We start from the raw sequence: 22,539 nt of genomic DNA, 5'->3' as shown, positions 1-22,539 counted from the left end.
TGTTACGGGGTGGTATGGGGAGTTATAAGGTGTTCTGGGGCGGTACGGGGCATTCTGGGGCAGTACAGGGTGTTCTGGGGCGTTCTGGGACATTCTGGGGCATTGTAAGGTGTTCTGTGGCACTACGGGGCACTATAGGGCGGTACGGGGCGTTCTAGGGTGTTACGGGGTGGTATGGGCTGTTACAGGGTGTTATGGGATGTTATGGGGCGTTATATGGTGGTATGGGGCGTTATAGGGTGTTACAGGACGTTATGGGGCTTTACAGTGCAGTATGGAGCGTTATAGGGTGGTATGAGGCATTATAGGACATTATGGGGCATTATAGGACAGTATTGGTCGTTTAGGGGGCGTTATGGGGTGATATGCGGCCTTATAGGACAGTATGGGGCATTATAGGGCGTTTTGGGGTGTCATGGGGTGGTATAGGGTGTTATAGGGCATTATATTTATATATTAATTTAGTAATTTTATCATATTTATTAATTTTATCAATATATTATTAATACATTTTATTATTTTATAATATTCATAATTAGTATATGAACAATTGTTTATATATTATGTTTATATATTAATTTATTAATTTTATTATATTTATTAATCATTAATATATTAATTATATTTTATTAACTTTATTATATTAATAATTAATATAGAAATAATATATATAATAAATAATATATAAAATAATTATATATATATATTATATATATCATTATTGGGCATTCTGTCATGTTTTGGGGCGGTATGGGGAGTTATAGGGTGTTATGGGGCGTTATAGGGCAGCTATAATGATATAAGGGATGGGGTCTGCAGGGGTTGGGGGCTGATAATGGGGGCGGGGGGGGGGGACACGGAGCTGTTGGGGCACACACAGGGAGGGCACCTATGGGGGGGGGGGGGCACAGCGTTGCTATAAAAACCAGGCATCGCGTCCCCACCACCGGGGGGGGGGACCTTGACCTTGGGGGGGGGCTCATTAATGCAGCCTGCTCATTAGCACGACCCCTTCATTAGCATGACCCCCTCGTTAGGGTGACCCCCTCGTTAGGGTGACCCCTTCATTAACGCTTCTCTCCCCTCCACAGCACCCGACCGCCCCCGCCGGCTCGCCATGCCCCCCCCCCGGCAAGAACCTTCATTAATTAATTAACCGGGGGGGGGGGGGGGGCTGGAAGAAAGGAGAAGCCCCGCTAATTACCGCCATGCGCCTGACGCCGTGCCAAGCGGCCTTGGCGGGAGCCATCGGCCTCAACCTCCTCCTCCTCTACTGCGCCTGGCTCCGACCTGGGGGGGGGCCACCGCCACCACGCTGCCGCCCCCCCCGCGAGGCGCCCGGCGTCACGGTGCTGCTGCGGGACTTCGAGGACTTCGAGAACGACGTGGCCGGCACCGCGCGCTCCTTCGCCGCGCTACCGCTGCCCGTGCTGGTGGCGGCCGAGGCGGCGCCGTACCCGCCGGTACCGCTGCCCCCGGGGGTGCGACTGCTCCTCCTGCGCCCCGCTCCCGACCGACCCCCCCGGGACTCGCGCCCCGAGCTCCACGTCCGCACCCGCCACGTGGCCCTGGTGCCCGACGGCGCCCGCGCCCTCCCGGGGCTGCTGGAACGCATGCGGGCCACGCTGGAAGCCGGGGACGCCCGGGTGGTGGCGGCCCCCGTGGGGACGGAGCCGCTGCGCTGCTTGGGGCTGCGCGTGGAGCTGCGCGAGTGGACGGCGCGGTACGGCCCCGGGGGGCTCGCGGGGGGGGCGTGCGGGGCCGTGGAGGGGGCTGCGGTGCTGCTGCTGCGCACCCGCGACCTCTTCAACCTCTCCTTCCCCCTGGCGCGCCCGCTGCCCACCGCCCTCTTCGTGCAGGCGGCGCTGCGGGGTTGGGGGCTGCGGGTGCTGCCCGAAGCTTTCCCCGCCGCCCCCCCGGCCCTCCCGGCTTCCCCCCACAACCGCTGGAAAGCCGAGAGCTTGGCGGGGGCGCGGCGGCGGCGGCTGATGCGGGAGCTGGGCATCAAACGGGAGGTGCTGGCGGACGGGCGGGAGCGGTGGTACGGGTGCGGCAAGGAGACGGCGCGCTGCTTCGGCACCGTGCACGCCCGCACGCCCCAGTACCTGCTGGCCGGGCGCTGGACCCCCCCGTGCTGCCTGCGGGCGTTACGAGAGACCGCCCGGCACGTGGTCGAAGCGTTGGAGGCGGCGGGGGTGCGCTACTGGTTGGAGGGGGGCTCGCTGCTGGGCGCCGTGCGCCTGCGGGACATCATCCCCTGGGATTACGACGTGGATTTGGGCATCTACCGGGAGGACGCGGGCAAGTGCCGGTGGCTGCGGGAGGTGGAGGCGGCGGGGGGAGGCGCGGTGGAGGACGCCGAGGGCTTCGTCTGGGAGAAGGCGGCGGAGGGGGACTTCTACCGGGTGCACTACAGCCGCGCCAACCGGCTGCACGTCGACCTGTGGCCCTTCTACCCCCGCGCCGGGGTGATGACCAAGGACACGTGGTTGGGGCACCCGCAGGACGTGGAGTTCCCCGAGGGTTTCCTGCGCCCGCGGGTGCCGCTGCCCTTCGCCGGGTTCACCGCCATGGCGCCCAACAACGCCCGCGCCTTCCTGGAGCTCAAATTCGGGCCGGGGGCCGTGGAGAACCCCGAGTACCCCAACCCCGCCGTGAAGCGCTTGGGGCAGGGGGATTGAGGGCGCCCCCCCCCCCCCCCCCAAATAAACCCTCGTGTGACACCCGCAGGGCTCCCGCGTGGCTTCTTTGTGCCCCTAAATCCCCCCCTGGAACAACCCTAAGAGTCGTGAGCAGCCTTTTTTTGGGGAGGGGGGGGGTCCTCTGGTACCGCCCCACCCGTCCCCAGCCACCCCAGGGGTTCCCCACCCATCCTGGGGGGTCCCCAGCGACTCCCAGGGGGTCTCCGTCCGCCCTGGGGGTCCCCACATCACCCCCCCCCATCCCAAAAGGACCCCTGGGGGTCCTCAGCCCCCCCCTCCCCTAAGTCATCAGCCTGTGGGGACAGGGACATGAGAAGATGGGGAGGGGGAGGATGGAAAATTGGGATGGGGACCCCCCCAGGGACCCCAGCAGGGCGAGGGGCGTCCCCTCATTGTGCCCCCCCCCCAAAAAAAAAAAAAAACACCACGCGGGGGGGCTCCGGCACATCACAGCCACGTTTATTCACAACACGATGGCGGGGGCTGGTCCCTTTTGGGGTGGGGGGGGGCAGTGGGGGCACAGCTGCAGGGTTGGGGGGGCCCCGTTCCCCGTTCCATTCACACAGCGGGAAGCCCGCAGCCCCCCCCCCCCCCTGTGCCCCCCCCCTCAGCTCCGGCCCTTGTAGGCGGCCGAGGAGGAAGAGGAGGAGGAGGAGGAAGGCCGGGGGGGTGCGGGGGGGGGGCAGCTCACTCCAACGACTGCAGCATCAGGAGCTGCTTGAGCACCTTGGTCTGGCTCGTCTCCCGAATCTCACCGGCCAGGAACATCTCGTCCACCACCGTGTAGACCTGCGGGCGGGGGGGGGGCATGAGGGAAAAAAAAAAACCCTAAATCCCCAGAATTCCCCCCAAAATAAATGTAGGGAGGATTTGAACTCCCCAACCTCACCTTGTAGAAGTTGAAGACCAGGTCGAGCTCGCAGACATTGTGGAAATATTCATTGAGGACCTGCAGTGGGAAGGGGGGGGGGAAAAAGGAGAAAAGGGCAGGATCCGGCCGCCCTATGGGGGGGTTGTGGGGGCGAGGGGGGGGCCGGGATGGAGCCCGTGGCCCCCACCCACCTCCACGAAGTTGTGGATGGCTTCCAGGTAGGCCAGGTTGTTGTCGGTGACGTCCACGCAGATGCAGAAGTAGAGGCCGGCGTAGCGCCGGTAGATGATCTTGAAGTTGCGGAACTACGGGGGGAGGAAATGAAAAAAAAAATTAAATAAATAAAAAAATAAAAAAAGGAGGAAAAGGCAAAAAAATAAAGGGAACTGGGAGGGACGGGTGATTGCAACCCTCGGGTTCGGCAGCGCTGGGGGAAGGATTTGAGGCTGAAACTGGGGATTTGAGGCCGAAGCGGGGGATTTGAGGTGGGATTTGAGGCCGGAGTGGGGTTTCGAGGTGGAATTTGGGGCAGAAGCAGGGGGTTTTGGGGCCGTTACCTCCACGAAGTTGGTGTGCTTGGCGTCGCGGACGGTGACGACGGCGTGCACCTCCTCGATCAGCTTCTGCTTCTCGTCATCGTCGAACTGCATGTACCACTTGGCCAGGCGCGTCTTCCCCGCCCGGTTCTGGATCAGGATGAAGCGGATCTGCCCCGGGGGGGGGGGGGGGACACAAAACACAGCATTAGGGGGGGGGGGTCAGGGAGCCCTCCCCCGCCTCAGCCTCTCTCAGGGGTTCTGTTTCTCCTTTTTGGGGTATTTTGAGCCCCCCCCCCCCATGAGGATCCTACATGATCCTACAGGATCCTACAGTGGGGCGCCCCAAAATCTCCCCTCCCTATAGAGGTGCCCCAAAAAATCTCCCCAATCCCGTAAGGAGCTTGAAATGGGGCCCCCCAACATCCCCCCCCACCCCAAACCTCCCCCTTTAGGGACACTACAAAGGGCCCCCCCCCAGTGATTCAGCCCCACAGGGCACCTCCTGTATATTGACCCCATAAGGGGGTGACCCCTGGGGCACCCCAACGCCTCCAAAACCCCACAGGGAGCTCGCGATGGGGCACCCCAAAGCCCCCCCCCATAGGGATGCTACAAAGGGGACCTCCCCCAAACGTCTCAGCCCCGTGGGGCACCCAGACATCTTCCCTATAGGGACCCTATAAGGACCCTATAAGGACAAACCTGCTTGGGGGGGGTCCCTGGGGCACCCCAATGCCCCCCCTAAATCCCCCCCATAGGGACACTGCAAAGGGGCCCCCCCCCAAAACATCTGAACCCCATGGGGCACCCAGACATCTCCCCTACAGGGACCCTATAAGGACCCTATAAGGACTCATGGGGCAAACCTGCTTGGGGGGGGACCCCTAGGGCACCCCAATGCTCCCCCAAGGCCCCCCCCATAGGGGCAGTACAACAGGGACCCCCCCCCCAAACGTCTCAGCCCCATGGGGCACCCAGACATCTCCCCTATAGGGACCCTATAAGGACCCTATAGGGATCCATGGGGCAAACCTGCTTGGGGGGGGGTCCCTGGGGCACCCCAACGCCCCCCCCCAGGCCTCCCCCATAGGGACACTGCAAAGGGGACCCCCCCGGGCCCCCCCCAGACCCCCCATAGGCGACGGCCCCACACTGCCCGCCCCCATAGCACCCCCCCGGTGCCGTGTCCCTATGGGATCCCCTATGGGGAGGGCTCCGCAGCGCCCCCCCCGCCCCCCATCCGCCCCCCCCGGCTCCTCACCATGGCGCTGCCGTCCCTGCCAGGCCCCCCCCTCACACCCCGGCGCCCCCCCCACAAAACACCGGATATCCGCCGTGCGCGCGGGGCCCGCCGGGACGCGTAGTTCCGAGCCGCGCCTTGGACTACAACTCCCAGCACCCCCCGCGCGCCTCCCCCCCACCCTTCTCGGGTGGGGTGGGGGGGGGGACCATGCCCGGCGGTGTAGAGCGGCGCCCCGCGCATGCGCGCACCCGGCCCCTCCCCCTGGGTGTGCGCAGGCCCCGCCCCCCCCGCCACTCCCATCCCATTCCCCGCGCATGCGCCGCCGCCGCCGCGCGCCCCCGCGCGCGCGCCGCTGCCCGCCGCCCCCCCCCCGGCACTGAGGGAGGAGGAGGAGGAGGAGGAGGAGGAGGAGGGGGGAGGGGGAGGAAGGCGCCGCCGCCGCCGCCATTACAGGCCCAGCCCGCCCCGGCGGCCCCGTGGGGGGGGAGATGGCGCCGCCGCCGCCCGCCCCCAGCCCCCCCGGCACGGCCCCGCGCCGCCGCCGCCACGGTAAGGAACGGGCAGCGCCGCCCCCCCCCCCCCCCCCCCCCACGTTAACCCCCCCCTCATCACCGTTAACCCCCCCCCCCCTCCCCGTTAAATCCCCCCCCCCCCCCCAACCGGGAAGGAACAATGGGGCCGGCCCCACCCCCGCCCAGCGCCTGGGGGAGGGGGCACCGGGACCCCCCCGCCCCGCCCCCCCCTCCCCCCCCCCCAGCATCATCATCATCATTTGGGGGGGGGTCGCAGGGCGAGGCTGTTTTTAGGGGTGGGGGGGGAACGGGGACCCCCCCCCCCCAATCACCCCTCTCCGTTAATGGGGGAGGGGGAAGGAGATTTCCCCCCTCCCCCCCACCCCCCCGTGGCTTGGGGGGGGGCGATTTGGGGAGAGGAGACCCCCCCTCAACGCCCCCCCCCCCCCCTTTAGGACCCCCTTTTAGGGCCCTCCCCTTTAAGATCCCCTTTAGGACCCCCACTTTAAGGCGCCCCCCCCTTTAGGACCCCCCCCCCTTTAAGATCCCCTTTAAGCCCCCCCTCCTTTAGGACCCCCCTTTTATGGCCCCCCCTTTAGGACCCCCCCTTAAGGACCCCGCTTTTAGGACCCCCCCCTTTAACCCCCCTCCCATTTAAGCCCCCCCCTTAAGGACCCCGCCCCTTTTAAGGTTCCTTTAAGCCCCCCCCCATTTAACCCCCTCCGTATTAAGCCCCCCCCCCAAAAAAAATCCCCCCCCCATTCCCTTTAACACCTCCCCCAGCAGGGTGATGTCTGGGGGGGCAGCTTTAAACCCCCCCCCCAATTATTTTTTTTTGAGGGGGGGGCTTCTCCCATCCTCCCCCCCCCCCAGCAGCTGCCCTTTAGCTTAAGGGGACCCCCCAAAATCCTGGGGGGGGGGCACAGACAGAGGTGCCCCCCCCAGATGGGGGCTGTGGGGGGGGGGGCAGCCCCCGTTGCCCCCCGGATTCGAGGCCCGATATTTTGGGGAGGGGGCTCAAGGTCCCCAAAGACCCCCCCCAAAAAACAAAAAGCCCCCAGAGCTCCGTGCCCCCCCCCCTTAAACCCCCCCCCGAGGCTCTGCGGCCTCCCTCCGGCCCATCCGGAGGCCTCCGGGAGGCTACTGGGAAGGTACTGGGAGGCAACTGGGAGGCAACTGGGGGGCTACTGGGAGGCTCCGTGCCGGGGTCTCCCCCCCTGTTTTGCCCCCCCCCCCGGCTCCGCTCTCCCTCCGCGAGGCCGCGGCCCCCCCTGGTGCCCCCCCCCACCCCAAGGCGGGACCCTCCCCCCCGCCACTCGTTTTCCTTTCATTTCCAGCGATTTTGGGTCCATTTCTGGTTTTTTTGTTGTTTTTTTTTTTTTTTCCCCCTCCCGCCTCCTTCCGAAATGGGGCTTGGGGGCACCGGGGGGGGCACCGGGTCCTGGGGGGGGCACCGAGGGGGGGTGGGGGGGGGCGAGTGCAGGTGCTGCGGGCTGTGTGCTTGGCCCTAAACCCTACAATTTGGCCCTAAAACCTGGCCCTAAACCCTAAAACCTGGCCCTAAACCCTAAAACCTGACCCTAAACCGGGACCGGAGCCTCCACCGGGAGCCCGGCCCCCACAGGGCGACGTTTTCCTTTCGGGGGGGTGGGGATTTTAAGACAACTAGGGGGGTTAAAATCCCTTTTTTTCTGTTTTTTACCCCATTTCGGGACGTCTCGTCCCCACCCGGGGGGCTCCTTCCCCTCACCCCCAGCCCCACACCGGGGTGGGGGGGGGCACCGGAAGGTCCTGGTGCTGATTTTGGGTCCCGTGAGGTTTTTTGGTGCTGTCCCCTTATTTATATATTTATTGATTTTACCGTTTTCCCCCCGTTTTGCACCAAAACGCCCCGCTTCCCTCGGGGCTGCGAGCGGCTTTGACCGAAACGCTGCGTTTTGGCCCCAAATCGCCTTTCTTCCCCGCGCCCTCGGCGGCTCTGAGCTCCCGCAGGGCTCTCTGCTTTCCCACCTTCAAAAAATCATAAAAAAAAAAGGGATTTTCACCCAAATCCCTGTTCCTGGGTGAGGCTTTAGGACGTGGCCCGGGGTCTCCTGGCTGGGTCCTGGGTGTTTGGGGTTTATCCTGGGTCAGGATTTATCCCATATGTCCCGGATTGGGATTTGTCCCGGATTGGGATTTATTCTGGATTGGGATTTATTCTGGGTTGGGATTTATCCTGGGTCAGGATTTATCCCAGGTCAGGATTTATCCCATATATCCTGGATTGGGATTTGTCCCGGATTGGGATTTATCCCGGGTTAGGATATTCTGGGTCAGGATTTATCCTGGGTCAGGATTTATCCCATATATCCCGGATTGGGATTTGTCCTGGATTGGGATTTATCCTGGATTGGGATTTATCCCGGGTCAGGATTTATCCCAGGTCAGGATTTATCCCATATATCTTGGACTGGGATTTGTCCCGGATTGGGATTTATCCCAGATTGGGATTTGTCCCGGATTGGGATTTATCCCGGGTCAGGATTTATCCCTGCTCCACGCGGTGTTTTTGGGGGCTGATGGGGTGCCCGGGGTGCTCCACGGAACCCGGACCAGAAATTTGGGATTGCTCCGTGGGACAGGGACGAGAAATTTGGGATTGCTCCTCAGAACAGGGACCAGAAAATTGGGATTGCTCCATGGGACAAGGACCAGAAAATTGGGATTGCTCCACGGGAAGGGGACCACAAATTCGGGATTGCTCCGTGTAACGTGGACGAGAAATTTGGGATTGCTCCACGGAACGGGGACCAGAAATTTGGGATCGCTCTGTGGGATGTGGCCCAGAAAACGGGGATCGTTCTGCATAACGTGGACCAGGAGTTTGGGATTGCTCCGCGGAACAAGGACCAGAAAATTGGGATCGCTCCCGTGTAACTTGGATCAGAAATTGGGGATCGCTCCACGGAAGATGGACCGGAGAATTTGGGATTGCTCCGTGGAACGGGGACCAGAAATCGGGGATTTCTCCGTGTGCCCTGGACCAGAAGATTGGGATCACTTCGTGTAAGGTGGACCAGAAATTGGGGATTCCTCCCTCAAACACGGACCCGAAATTGGGGATTTCTCCATGAAAAGTGGACCAGAAATCGGGCATTCCTCCCCCAAACACGGACCCGAAATTGGCATCGCCAGCGGGCGACCCGTGGCCACGGGGCCGAGCTTTGTGCATCTGCCCACCCCGACCTCACGAAAATCCTCCAGAAGAAGCAAGCAGAAGCCCCAAAACCCGATGCAGGACCCGATCCACCCCGCTTGGCCCCGTTAATTACCCTCCGAGCTAATTGGAGCGGCCCAGGACGGGGACCCCGTGCCGAGGGCGCAAGGCAGAGCCGGGGAGGGCAAACTAAAAACCCTTAAAGCTCACTTTAGGGGTTTTCCCCCTCCCACGGGGGGGCATTTTGGGGAAAGCTTTGGGGTCTGCAGAGCAAAACTCCCCCAAAACCCAGCCGTGACCCACGGGGTCGCCGCTGTCTCAGCCCCTTCGCCCATCCCCTCGCCGAAAACCCCGCTCCGGCGAGGTTCGACCGCAGCCCAGCGCTTTTATCATCATTATTATTAATTATTATTATTTCTTTTTTTTTCCCTACTCGGATTTTAACGGACCCAGCTGGGGAGGTTTTGGGGGGGGGAGAGAGTCCAGGCCGCCTGGCCCCCCGCCAGCTCTTCCACCATTTAAGCTGGGAGCTATTTCGCAGCCCTCAGATAAGGCGGCGGGGCCGGCCTAACCCCCGAAATGCCTGAGATAAGCGAGCCTCGGCCCCGGGACACCCGGCACACGGGGACCTCCCGCGGCCCTAAAGCCCCTAAAGCCCCCCAGGATGGGTTTTGGGGGCTCCCCAGGGGCTCTGGGGGGGGGTTGGAGAGGCTCCGAGAGCGGTGCCCGAGCCCTGGTGAGGATCCCGATGGGTTGAGGACCCCGGGGCTGGGGTTGTTGGCTTTTGGGGCCGTCGTTTTCCCTTTTGGGGCCGTCGTTTTCCCTCTTGGGGTCATCATTTGGCCATTGTTTTCCTTCTTGAGGTCATCGTTTTCCCTTTTGGGGTCGTCATTTTCCCTCTTGGGGTCATCGTTTTCCCTCTCGGGGTCATTGTTTCCCTCTTGGGGTTGTCATTTTTCCTTTTGGGATCATCATTTTCCTTTTTTTTTCTTATCAAAAATGAAATCAGCTCTCCCTCCGCTGAGCCGTGAACCTGCTGTGGGACGGGGCTGATCCCCCCGGGGGACGTGACGTGGTCCCAGTGCGCCTCGGCTGCTTACATTTAAAATATCTACCCCAAACCCTTCATTTTTTGTGTTTTTTTTTTCCATAAAATGATCCCTCCAGCGGGCACACGCACGGGACGGGCAGTTCCGTGCCCCGTTCCCCCGGCAGCTCCGTGCTCGGGCACGTGGGTGGCAGGAACTCGATGTCCTTGAGCCGTTTTTGCCCTTTTTTCCCCCAATTTCCCAGCGGGATCGCCGCTCCTGCCGATATTCCAGCCCTGTCACCTCTCCATGCTCGGGACCAGGCGCCTGTTCGTGTCCTGGGAGAGCCCAAAACACAAAAACTCGCAGCTCGTGTTGGAAAAACAAACAAAAAGCAGCACCAAAACCCCAAATTCAGGGTGCCTGGAGCTTCTCCCACGGCGGGCGAGGCGAGGGAGGCCGGTTCCCAGCTTTCAGGTGTTTGAGGCTGGAAAACACCTTTTATTTTTCCTTTTTTTTTTTTTTTTTCCTTTTGGGTCTGCTGCCAACATTTGGAAAAAAAAAAAAAAAACCACCCCCACACACCCCCCAAAAAACCTCGGTGGGGGATCCGTGAGCCGTGCTGGTTTTTTATTTTTTTATTTTTTATTTTTTTTTCCTCCTTCCTCGTCCTCCCGCGTCACCTCTCCGCCCGGGCTGCTCTGCGGGGAGGGTATTCCAGCGTAAATGAGTAACTCCTGACTCAGGCTTTTAGGGCAGAAAACGAAAGCGAGCTCCTGCAGGCCTGGGGGGGGGGACCGGAGGAGGGAGCAGCGCCCAGCGGGGACCCCAAGACGCCGCGCCGTAAGGATGGGGAAGGGTCCGGGGGTGGCCGAGGAGCCCTTGCGGGGCTTCTGGACTCGAGGCTGGGGGGTTTTTAGGGGCGAGCTGTCCCCCTGTCCTGCCTCCAGGGCGATCCGTCCGTCTGCTTCCCCGCCGCGGGCAGAAAACCCGGCGGCGTCCCCGCTCCCCGAACCTCAATCCCCCGTTTTTATCCCCAAAACGGTTTGGAGCCGATCGGCAGGGGGAGGGCGAGCGCCGCTTCCTGCTCTCACCCAGCCCGCCGTGATTTACGTTTATGATGATGATGATGATTATTTTTCTCCCCGTTTTCTGCGTCTGATCGGCATGATTTGGGGGGGCGAGGAACCCCGACGGCGCCCGGTTTGGGCGTCTGCCCGGCGGGGGCCCTTTTGGCGAGGGAAACCGAGCGGGACGAAGGCGGCGACGGCGCTGGAGGAGGTGCCCGGCGAGCTGCCCGAGCTGCTCTTGCCTTTTGCTCCCTGAGCCCGTTCGTGGAAACGCTTTTGCAACCGGCTGCCGAGCCCTGCCCACACCAGGAGCTCAATGGCACGGTGACATCGGGGAGGAGGGGGGGGGGACAGCCGAGGACCCTCCCTCTCCGCGTATATCGGGGATCTGGAGCGCGGAACCCACCGGATCCCTCCCGGAACCGATCCTCAGCTTCGCCGTTGGTGGCTATTTTGCCAAAAATAAAAAAAAAAAAAGTCATCGGGAGGGCAGCGGGTCGGGGAGGGGGGTGTTTTCGCGCCCCCCCCCGCCTTCGAGCAGCCCATCTGCTGCAGCAGATTAAAGCGTTTCGGCCCCAGATGCTCTCGGGGCTCCGATGGCTCTGCCCAGAGATGCCGCTGACCCATTTCGGGCACCCGCTGCGCCCGTGGCACGGGGAGGAAAGTGAGGAGAGAGAGGAAACCCACGCTGGTTCCTGGGTTAACGTGGGAAACGGGGCGGTCCCTGCGTCAGCCTGCCTTCTCGGGGTCATTTTTAAAGGTTTTGGTGGTTTTTAAGAGAGTTTGGTGACCCCTTGGCAGGATTACGCCCAGAGGGGCGTCGGGTTGGACAGCGCGCCTCGAGGAACAATCCTAAATCTCAACCCCCCCCACCTCTAGGTTTCGTCGTCCCTCTGCTGAACCTTCCCATCCAGGAAGGCCTTTCATTTTGGGGCAAATCACAGATTAATTGTTAATCAGACAGCTTCCAGCTCGGGGCTCTCCGGCAGCTCCCCACGGATGAATGGCGCCGCTGGGAACCCCTGGGCACGGGGAAAGACGAAAGGCTCCCCGAGCTGCTCCTCGCCCCGTCCTGCTTTCGGGGTGGGGGGGGGGAAGTGAAAGGGGACCGCCGCCGCCGTTGTCACCGCTGTGGTTTCCTTTTGGCAAAGTCTTTCCGCAGCTTTCGCTTCACCGTCGGCGCCCCTCGGCTGCCCGCAGCCCGACCGCTTCCGCACATCGCAGCCGCAGAGGCCGACGTGATTCCCACACCCCAACCAAAACCCTAAAATTGCCTCGGTTTCTCCACAAAACTCAACGCTTTGGGACCCTGTGGAGCATGGGGGGGGTTCCTGTACCCCGGAGAGGATGGAGGAGAGCAGCAGCACCCCAAAACGGCGCCGCGGGGCCGGGCACCCCCCCTCTGCACCCGATTCCCCGTGCCCCGTCCCCAAACGGGGAAAAACGGCGAGGCTTGAGGAAAATCGGGGTGCTCCCCCAGGAGCTGCGGGGAGGCCGCGCGAGCCCTGGCCAGCCTCCCAGGGAGTAGCTGCATTCCTTCAAATTCAGCGATGAGTAATTATTCAAAAATAATTAAGGGTTTGACAGCTGCTCGGCAGCATAGTTTACATTGCACCGGTGCTGCGGTTGTTCCGCCCTTTTGCCCGCCGGAGGCTCGCCCCGAGGAGCGCCACGCGCTGCGGATGAGTGGTGCTCCTGCAGGAAGCATCGTGCTCGGGGGGGAGCCGGAAAGGGCGGCAGCACCGAGGGCAGGATCCTAAACCCCCCAAATCCCCACGTTTTGCCCCGATTCCTCCCCTTTTCCCCCTCCTCGCAGCCTCCGGAACCGCGCGGGCCGGTGGCTCGGCTGCCGGGGGCGACCTCGCCGAGGGGTTCGGCGAAGGGCTCGGGCGTTGGGGTAGGTTTTTGGGAGCGTGCAGCGGCGTTTCGGGTTTGCAGCAGCCTCTGCGTGTTGTGCAACCCAGCCCGAGGAGAAGAGAACTGGAAGAACTGCCTGGTCCGGCCACCCCAGCGGGCTCAGGAGAGCCCTGGCTCCCCGGCAGGGTGTCATCTGCATGCAGAGTTAATTCGCCTTTTCCCCGAGCTGCGAAACCCTTTCTGCTCTCGTATTGTAAAACAAACGAGGGCCAATTGCCGCGTTTTGAGGGCGCTAATTGGGATCCAGGGTGCCAATTGGGATCCAGGGTGTTAATCGGGATCCAGGGCGCCAATTGGGATCCAGGGCGCCGGTTGGGAGCGCTCCTTCCTCCGAGGAAGACGCCGCCGCCGCGGCTCCGAGCGCACCCGGGGCTCCTCCGTAGGGTTTTATCCGGATCCTTCTCCTTCTGCCTCTTCCTTTCTAAACCCCTCTGATCCTATTAGACCACGCCGTGGGTGAGAGAGGTAATCCCGCCGGTGGAAGTGGGATCAGATACTCAGCCGCTTGCTCGCCGTCGAAGAGCAAATCCAAACCTCTCGTTTCGCTCCTCGCGCTTCATTTTTGGGGCTCAAATCCCAAGAACGGGGTGGCGGGGGAAGGAACGGGGCACGGGTTGAGGAATGCTCGGCGCTGACGCTCCTCTCTCTTTTCTCCTAGGGGTGAACGTCGGCCGCCCGACGCCGGGGATCGGCGAGCACTGAGCCGCTGCCGGCGCGTGCGGTATGGGCACGAGGGATTTCCTCGCCCCGGCGCCCCGCCTGGCCTGAGAGCTGCCCCCGCCGAGCGCCGCAGCCGCGAACCCTAATCCTCTCGGAAGCGGTGGGCTGGGACAGGATGTGCGGACGATGATGATGGCAAGAAAGCAAGATGTTCGCATTCCCACCTATAACATTAGCGTGGTGGGGTTGTCGGGGACGGAGAAGGAGAAGGGGCAGTGCGGCATCGGGAAATCCTGCCTGTGCAACCGCTTCGTCCGGCCCAGCGCCGACGAGTTTCACCTGGACCACACCTCGGTCCTCAGCACCAGTGACTTTGGGGGAAGGGTCGTCAATAACGACCACTTCCTCTACTGGGGGGAGGTCGTGCGCTCCCTGGAGGACTGCGCCGAGTGTAAAATGCACGTGGTGGAGCAGACGGAGTTCATCGACGACCAGACCTTTCAGCCGCACCGCAGCACGGCCCTGCAGCCCTACATCAAGCGGGCTGCGGCGACCAAGCTGGCGTCGGCTGAAAAGCTCATGTACTTTTGCACTGATCAGCTCGGGCTGGAGCAGGACTTTGAACAAAAACAGATGCCGGACGGAAAGCTGCTGGTCGATGGCTTTCTTCTCTGCATTGACGTTAGCAGGGGTATGAACAGGAACTTTGACGATCAGCTGAAATTCGTTTCCAACCTTTACAATCAGCTCGCGAAAACGAAAAAGCCCATCGTGGTGGTCCTGACGAAGTGCGACGAGGGCGTGGAGCGGTACATTAGGGATGCACACACTTTTGCCTTAAGCAAAAAGAACCTCCAGGTGGTGGAGACGTCGGCCCGATCCAACGTCAACATCGACCTGGCCTTCAACACCTTGGTGCAGCTCGTCGACAAAAGCCGGGGGAAGACAAAAATCATCCCCTACTTCGAGGCTTTGAAACAGCAGAGCCAGCAGATCGCCGCCGCCAAGGACAAGTACGAGTGGCTGGTGAGCCGCATCGTCAAGAACCACAACGAGACGTGGTCGAACGTCAGCCGCAAGATGCAGTCCTCGGCGGAGTACCAGGAGTACGTCTACCTGGAGGGAACGCAGAAAGCCAAGAAGCTCTTCCTGCAGCACGTCCACCGCCTCAAGCAGGAGCACATCGAGCGCAGGAGGAAGATTTATCTCGCCAAGCTCCCTCAGGCGTTCGATGCCCTCATCCCGGACCTGGACGAGATCGATCACCTGAGCTGCGTGAAGGTGGAGAAGCTCCTGGAGGCGAAGCCGGACTTCCTCAAGTGGTTCGTGGTCCTGGAGGAGACCCCCTGGGACGCCACGAGCCACATCGACAACATGGAGAACGAGCGCATCCCTTTCGACCTGATGGAGACCCAGCCCGCCGAGCAGCTGTACGAGGCTCACCTGGAGAAGCTGAGGAACGAGAGGAAAAGGGCGGAGATGAGGAGGGCTTTCAAAGAAAACCTGGAGACTTCCCCTTTCATCACGCCTGGGAAGCCCTGGGAGGAAGCCCGCAGCTTCATCATGAACGAGGATTTCTACATGTGGCTGGAGGAGTCCATCTACATGGATATCTACAGCAAGCACCAAAAACAGATCATCGAGAAGGCCAAGGAGGAGTTCCAGGAGCTGCTCCTGGAGTACTCGGAGCTCTTCTACGAGCTGGAGCTCGACGCCAAGCCCAGCAAGGAGAAGATGGGCGTCATCCAGGACGTGCTGGGAGAGGAGCAGCGCTTCAAAGCCTTGCAGAAGCTGCAGGCCGAGCGGGACGCCCTGATCCTCAAGCACATCCATTTCGTCTACCACCCGACGAAGGAGACGTGCCCGAGCTGCCCGGATTGCATCGACTCCAAGATCGAGCAGCTGGTCAGCTCCTGCTTCATCAGGCCCTCCGAGCGCAACCAGAAGAACTTGCTGTCGGACGCCAACATCGACAGGATCAACCTGGTGATCCTGGGCAAGGACGGGCTGGCGCGTGAGCTGGCCAACGAGATCCGGGCGCTGTGCACCAACGACGACAAGTACGTGATCGAGGGCAAGATGTACGAGCTGTCCCTGCGGCCGATCGAGGGCAACGTCCGGCTGCCCGTCAACGCCTTCCAGACGCCCACCTTCCAGCCCCACGGCTGCCTCTGCCTCTACAACTCCAAGGAGTCGCTCTCCTACGTCGTGGAGAGCATCGAGAAGAGCAGGGAGTCGACCATCGGCCGGAGGGAGAACCACTTGGCCCACCTCCCCCTCACCCTCATGCTGGTCAACAAGAGAGGGGACACGAGCGGCGAGACGCTGCACAGCCTGGTCCAGCAGGGCCAGCAGATCGCGAGCAAGCTGCAGTGCGTCTTCCTCGACCCCGCCTCGGCCGGCATCGCCTACGGCCGCAACATCAACGAGAAGCAGATCAGCCAGGTCCTGAAGGGGCTGCTGGACTCCAAGCGCAACCTCAACCTCGTCAGCTCCACCTCCAGCATCAAGGACCTGGCGGACGTGGACCTGCGCATCGTCATGTGCTTGATGTGCGGCGACCCCTTCGACGCCGACGACCTCCTGGCGCCCATCCTGCAGTCGCAGACCTACCGGCCCTCGCCGTGCGGCAGCAGCAGCTCCATCCTCCTCGAGCTGGCCGTGGGGCCGCACAGGCGGCGCCTGGAGCTCTCGCTGCTCTCCTACCACTCGTCCTTCAGCGTCAGGAAAAGCCGCCTCGTCCACGGCTACATCGTCTTCTACGCGGCCAAGCGCAAGGCGTCCTTGGCCATGCTCCGTGCCTTCCTGTGCGAGGTGCAGGACATCATCCCCGTGCAGCTCGTGGCGCTCACCGACGGCGCCGTCGACATCCTGGACAACGAGCTGAGCCGGGAGCAGCTGACGGAAGGCGAGGAGATCGCCCAGGAGATCGACGGCAAGTTCACCGCCATCCCCTGCAGCCAGCCCCAGCACAAGCTCGAGATCTTCCACTCCTTTTTCAAGGAGGTGGTGGAGAAAAAAAACATCATCGAGGCCACCCACATGTACGACAACGTGGCCGAGGCCTGCAGCACGACGGAGGAGGTGTTCAACTCGCCGCGGGCGGGCTCGCCGCTCTGCAACTCCAACCTGCAGGACTCGGAGGAGGACATCGAGCCCCCGACCTACAGCCCCTTCAGGGAGGACACGGCCGTGCCCGCCCTGCCCAAAGACCACTCGAAGCTCTCCATGGAGCTGGAGGGGAACGACGGCTTGTCTTTCATCTCCGTCATGAGCACTTTTGAAAGCAAGCTGAACAACAAAGTACCTCCTCCGGTGAAACCAAAGCCCCCCGTGCATTTCGACATCACCAAGGGGGACCTCTCCTATTTGGAGCAGGGGCACCGGGACGGGCAGAGGAAGTCCGTGTCCTCCAGCAGCTGGCTGCCCGCGGACGGCTTCGACCCCTCCGACTACGCCGAGCCAATGGACGCCGTGGTCAAGCCGAGGAACGAGGAGGAGAACATCTACTCCGTGCCCCACGACAGCACGCAGGGCAAGATCATCACCATCCGCAACATCAACAAGGCCCAGTCCAACGGCAGCGGCAACGGCTCGGACAGCGAGATGGACACGAGCTCGCTGGAGCGGGGCCGCAAAGTCTCGGCCGTGAGCAAGCCCGTGCTGTATCGGACGCGCTGCACGAGGCTCGGCCGCTTTGCCAGCTACCGGACCAGCTTCAGCGTGGGCAGCGACGACGAGCTGGGGCCGATTCGGAAGAAGGAGGAAGATCAGAGCTCCCAAGGGTATAAGGGCGACAACGCCGTTATCCCCTACGAGTCGGCGGACGGGGAGGACCCCCGGCGGAGGAACATCCTGCGCAGCCTGAGGAGGACGACGAAGGTAAGGGGTGCGAGCGAGGACGGAAACCTCGGGAAGTCTCCGAGCTGAGGGCAGAAATCGCTTTTTTTTTTTCTGCTGGTTTTACTGGGAGGGAGCTCAGCTGCTGCTGGCGTGGGCTGCGGGAGTCCTAGAACCCTCGAATATCCCGAGGTGGAAGGGACGCACGCGGATCACCGAGCCCAGCTCCTGGCACCGCACAGCTCTACCCCAAAATTCAGAGCGTATAACTAAGAGCACAGCCCAGAGGCTTCCTAAACTCCGACAGGCTTGGTGCCGTGACTACGTCTCTGGGGGAGCCTGTTGCGTTTAAAAAAATAAATAAATAAATGCTGTTTGTCCTCTAAGAGAACAACGGCTGGATTTGGAAGCAGTTGGCTGAATTATCACAGCCGAAACTGAAGGCGTTATCGTTGGAGTCAGTGAAGTCTGCAGTCCTTAACGTTTTTGGTTACTCCCAGTCGCTTCCGAGGGGGTTCTCCCCATGCTCATTACGGGTGTCCCCTCTGAGAAGTGACAATTAGCTGACAAGCTCCAAGGAGCTGCGCTCGGCTGGGCCAAAACGTGCCCGTGTCCGCCTTGTAGGGCGTAAAGTGGGGTCAGCGTTACCCGAGGGGCGTCGCGGGGCGAGCACCTGCAGCACCCCTGCAGATAAAAATAGAAGTAAAAATAAAAGTAAAAATAAAAGTAAAAATAAAAGTAAAAATAACAAAAATAAAAATAAAAATAAAAATAAAAATAAAAATAAAAATAAAAATAAAAATAGGAGAGCAATTAAGAAGTGGTCACGGCAGGTAGAACTGGTGGTGGCGCGTGGCTGCCCTGCTCGGGGGTTCTTTGGTGACAGCATAACTCCAGCTCGAGGTGACATAATTCTGCTGCTGTCCGTAAGCCTTCCAGCTGAGGCTTTTTCTCCCTTTTTCAGACAGAAACCTCTCCGTCCTGGGGAGGGAAACCCGGTGCTGCTTGGCTTTCCGGCAGGAAAGCCGAAAATCTCCGTCCCGCCAGCGCTGCCAGCTGGGCTCCTCCGCTGGGGGCAGCCCGGGTGTAACCAGGCTTTGTGGATGGTTTTTACAGGGGATTTCGAGGTTTTTTTGGGGCTTTTTAAGCCGTTTTGGTCCTGGTGCTCGCCCCCTGGGTGAAGGTGACCCCGACACCGTCGGCTGGAGCTGCCCTTTATGGGCTCCGTTGGCAGCGGGGTGGAAAACCACGAGGTTTATCTCCGCGGTTCCTTATCAGCCCCGGCGTGTTTGGCCAGCCCGACCCAGGCGTTCCGTGACTCTGCAGAAAAACGGGGAATTTCAGGGGGAAACAGGAGGTGCAGCCCAAAACACGGGGACAGGAGCGACCCCGAGGGCGGCTTTTTGCTGGAAAAATGCCCATTTTCTGGTCCCAGCTGCCAACATCAGTTGAAAGTTGCGCATTTGAAGCTTTTCAGCCCAAACTCCCCCTTTTTAACTCCCGTTCCCATGAAGAAAATATTTTCATTGATGGCAGAGGCGAAGCCGGAGGAGGAACCGAGCTAAATATCTCCTAAATATGCCCCAAATTTGGGTATTTTGGGAGTCCAGAGCTTCCGAAAAAGCAAAACCGTGCTCGGCCGCCTGGACCCAGCAGAGGGAGCAGCAGGAGCTGCCGGCGGAGCCCGCTGCAAAAGCAATTAAGGAAATTAAAAGGCATTATTAATTTCCATTGGAAACGGAGGGCGAGCAGCTCTTAAATAGTCACCAAACAGGAAAAAGCAAAGCGGCTTCCAAAGGCGCTGCCCTGCCCGGGTTTGGGGATCCCCAAATGCCCCCCGAGCAGTAATTTGGGTTTTATTCGCCCCCCCCAATTTTGGTGACTCTGAAAAATTCCTGTTTCTTGATTTTTGACTTGGTAGCGCCGGGGTCAGCCTGCACAGCACCATCCAGGGCAGGAGCAGAAATGCTTTTTTTTGGCAGCAAACGCTGAAATTTTGGCTAAACCAGACAAAATCTGTGAGGACCGAGAGCGGCGGTGGCAGAATTTAGCCCCGTACCCCTAACAAAGCGCTTCAGACCTCCCCAAAACCCCTCCGTTTCGCCACAAATACCCCGTGTAAGATTCTCCCACCACAAATTGCACCTAAATCCGCAGAATTTGGCCCAAAAGCCCAATTCAGGCGGATATTTGAGGTCCTTGGGCTTTCCAGCGCTTTCGTCCCTCTCCGTGGGGCTGGGGAGCGGATGCTGCAGCTGACAGCAGTTCCCCCCCAGTCTGTTGTGTTTTTTTTTTTTAATTTTCCTTCTTCCCTCGATGACTCACTTGATAATTAATTTAATCAGCGGGCAGATTTCCTCTTCCCTTTCCCCCCCTCTCCTTCGGGTCCGACGCGCCGCGGGATGCGCTGCGCACGCCGGGGCCACGGCGGCCTCAAGGCTTGAAAGGGTTGGTGACAACGAGGCCGTGCTCAGCATTTTCCCCAATTTACCAATTAATTGGTAAATTCTCAGGGTTTGCTGGCATTTCCTTGTGGCCAGGCACCGGCACACTCCTCCAAACATAAAAACCCCTCGCTCCAGCCGTGTCCTGCAGGAAACCCAAACCCCTCAGGGTTTGGTGGCACCGGGGGTGCTTTCATCTGCAGCTCGCCAGCAGGACAAAGTGCAAAAAAACGCCACGGAACAGACAAAATAGGAGATTTTTTTACTTTTTTAATCGCAAAACTAGGAGATCTTTTAATCACAAATGTGCACCTGATGGCCGTGATTTCTCCCCAGATCCCAGCCTTCATTTTTCACCCTAAAACACCGCGGCGCGGCCCTCCCCTGGCACCTGCAGTTCTGCAGGAATAAGTCCCCCAAAATGATCATTTTTTAATAAATCTCTTTCTAAGAAATCCTTCCCATTTTCTAGGCTGGAGCCTGCGTGGTGGCCGGTACTGCTGAGCTCGGGCTGAAACAGCTCCGGGGTTTCTTTTGGGTCACAACGGCAGCATTTTGGGATCGGTCTGAGGATGCATTCCCTACGCCATCCCAGCACGTTGAACCAGCTTTCCATCCCCCTTTTTTCCCCAATTTCTCCCTTTTTTTGGTGGTTCTTTTCTATGCCTTTCCCAGCAAATGCTCAAAAGGGGTTTTCTAGCAAAAAAACATGGCAAAACACGTATTTATAGGAAAAACAGCATTTATTTTCCACCAAAGACAAACCCCAGGAGGTGCAGCATTAGGTGTGGGCGAGCATCACTCCAAAAGATGAGATTTTCAGCAAAAATACACCTGGTTTCCCTTGAGGGGCAGCTCCGAGCTGATTTGGGGAGGAAAACCCCAAAACATCGCCGCGGTTGGACCTGGGCCTTAATTCCCTGAAAGCTGATGGCAAATTTTGGAAAGGTCCCTGCAGGTTTGTTCGTTTTCCCCAGGTGCCCTCTTCCCCTCCTGCCACCTGTTTTGGGGAAAAATGAGCTTAGTAACAGCAACCCACTCCAAGAAACGTCATTTTCATCATGGATTCCCTTGGATAGGTCCTAGCAAGGATTTGCCGTGATAATTAGCAGTAATTAATCGAAGGTGCGATCCTGACTAACTGCAGGACACTTTCTCTCTCCTCATGGAGCTGCTCGGGGCTGTGGCAGCAGATTTCTCCTTTCTTGAGCCCAAATTTGCTGCTTGTGAATAAGCAGGAGGGGGTTTTTTTTGGGTGTTGACCCTAACCCCGCTCCGCTTTCTCCTGCAGAAACCAAAGCCCAAGCCTCGGCCGTCCATCACGAAGGCGATGTGGGAAAGCAACTACTTTGGGGTGCCTCTGAGCAGCGTGGTGACCCCGGAGAAACCCATCCCCATCTTCATCGAGAGGTGCATCGAGTACATCGAGGCCACAGGTAGGAGCCTCCTGCAGGGCCTGCTGGGCTCTTGGCGGAAGGTTTTGTGCTCTGGAAACTCAGCAGCAGGCCGGTGGCCCTTGGAAAACTTCCTTCTGCCTTAAAACTCAAGGTTTTGGGTTTTTTTTTTGGAGAGATTTTACCCTCGGGAAGCAGGACGGGTGGCACGTCGTTCTCCTGCGTGTAGCAGGTGACTTCAGAGCTTGAAATATTTTACATTTTCTACCTATATTAAAAAAAAAATCACCCAATTAAACGTCGTGGATGAGGGGGCTTGTGCTCTTTTTTTTTTTTTTTTTTTTTAGGATAAAACCAGAACCTTTGCCCCCTTTGGCATTTTGGGGCATTTGGTTGGCTGCACACGATTTTTGGCAGTATTTGGTTGTTTTCAGAATTAAGGATTTTTCACAATCCCAGCAGAAAGAACTGGCTTTGGAACTGAAGCAACCTGGCAGCGCTGCTTTTAAGAAAAGCAAACACAACGCTCCCCAACACTGATTAAATGCTCCCGTTTTTTGTGTTTTTTTTTGTTTTTTTTTTTTGGGTATTTCCCACCTGACTCGTGGCAGAGCAGAAATGGGCATTTTTGTTTTTGACCCCGGACCTGCAAAACAGACTCAGCGCAGAGAAATGAAAGCAATTTACTGCATCTTGCTGACAGATCGGGGCGGTGAAAACTAAAATCAAACAAAAACCACCCTGCAGGAGGCGATGGGGTCGGCCAGGTGAGCCCGTGCTGGCTTTCCATTTCCAGCCCCTGCTTCCTTCGGTTTCTGATCCCTCCTAGCAGGACTCCTCCCGCTGCTTTCCCAGGGTGAGAAGTGAGATGAATGGGCCTGGTGTTTCCTCTTGTAGGCATGCATCACTTTAAAAACCCCTTTTTGACCCCCAAAATCTGCTCCTGGAGCAGTGGAGGTGCTGCTCAGCACCAGCCACCTCCGGGAGCCCTGCAGCAGCAGCCACGGGAGTGGGGTTCACTAAAACCCTCTCTTCTGCCCTCAATTTCCACATTGGCTCTCCCTGTGTTCCTACTAGACATGGGCGAGCAAGCTGGCATGTGTACTTTCACCAGCATGGT

The 22,539-nt window shown here is 59.6% G+C and overlaps 3 protein-coding genes across 3 annotated transcripts in view; 2 read left to right on the top strand and 1 right to left on the bottom strand.

Annotated features, from left to right (window-relative positions):
* The first annotated feature begins 940 nt into the window (after positions 1-940).
* Positions 941-2,726, top strand: FKRP (fukutin related protein). The gene has a single exon (XM_084502033.1). The coding sequence runs from the start codon at positions 1,209-1,211 to the stop codon at positions 2,679-2,681; it is 1,473 nt and encodes a 490-aa protein (XP_084358159.1). The 5' UTR covers positions 941-1,208; the 3' UTR covers positions 2,682-2,726.
* A 414-nt stretch (positions 2,727-3,140) lies between these two features.
* AP2S1 (adaptor related protein complex 2 subunit sigma 1) lies at positions 3,141-5,488 on the bottom strand. The gene is made up of 5 exons (XM_084502030.1): positions 5,374-5,488; positions 4,131-4,280; positions 3,765-3,878; positions 3,592-3,651; positions 3,141-3,491 (listed from the first exon to the last, which is right to left on the bottom strand). Exons 1-5 carry the CDS (start codon positions 5,374-5,376, stop codon positions 3,390-3,392), a joined length of 429 nt encoding a protein of 142 aa, XP_084358156.1. The 5' UTR covers positions 5,377-5,488; the 3' UTR covers positions 3,141-3,389.
* Positions 5,489-5,745: 257 nt separating this feature from the next.
* Positions 5,746-22,539, top strand: part of ARHGAP35 (Rho GTPase activating protein 35) — a 22,519-nt gene continuing 5,725 nt past the window's right edge. The window contains exons 1-4 of the mRNA XM_084502028.1: positions 5,746-5,904; positions 13,740-17,623; positions 21,317-21,558; positions 22,372-22,537. Coding sequence (XP_084358154.1) covers positions 13,928-17,623; positions 21,317-21,558; positions 22,372-22,537 — 4,104 coding nt within the window. The 5' untranslated portion in view covers positions 5,746-5,904; positions 13,740-13,927. The remainder of the gene's footprint in view (positions 5,905-13,739; positions 17,624-21,316; positions 21,559-22,371; positions 22,538-22,539) is intronic.

The sequence above is a fragment of the Aythya ferina genome (genome assembly GCF_964211825.1).
Source record: "Aythya ferina genome assembly, chromosome: 35".
Taxonomy (NCBI): Eukaryota; Metazoa; Chordata; class Aves; order Anseriformes; family Anatidae; genus Aythya; species Aythya ferina.
Note: the sequence above shows the minus strand (reverse complement) of the source record. Positions and strands in the feature narration are given on the sequence as shown.

Coding starts and splice junctions, on each gene's coding strand:
- AP2S1 (XM_084502030.1), bottom strand. Junction 3,652..3,764: donor CCATCCACAACTTCGTGGAG/GTGGGTGGGGGC, acceptor TTCCCACTGCAG/GTCCTCAATGAATATTTCCA. Junction 3,492..3,591: donor TGGTCTTCAACTTCTACAAG/GTGAGGTTGGGG, acceptor CCCCGCCCGCAG/GTCTACACGGTGGTGGACGA.
- FKRP (XM_084502033.1), top strand. CDS start 1,209: ATGCGCCTGACGCCGTGCCAAGCGGCCTTGGCGGGAGCCATCGGCCTC.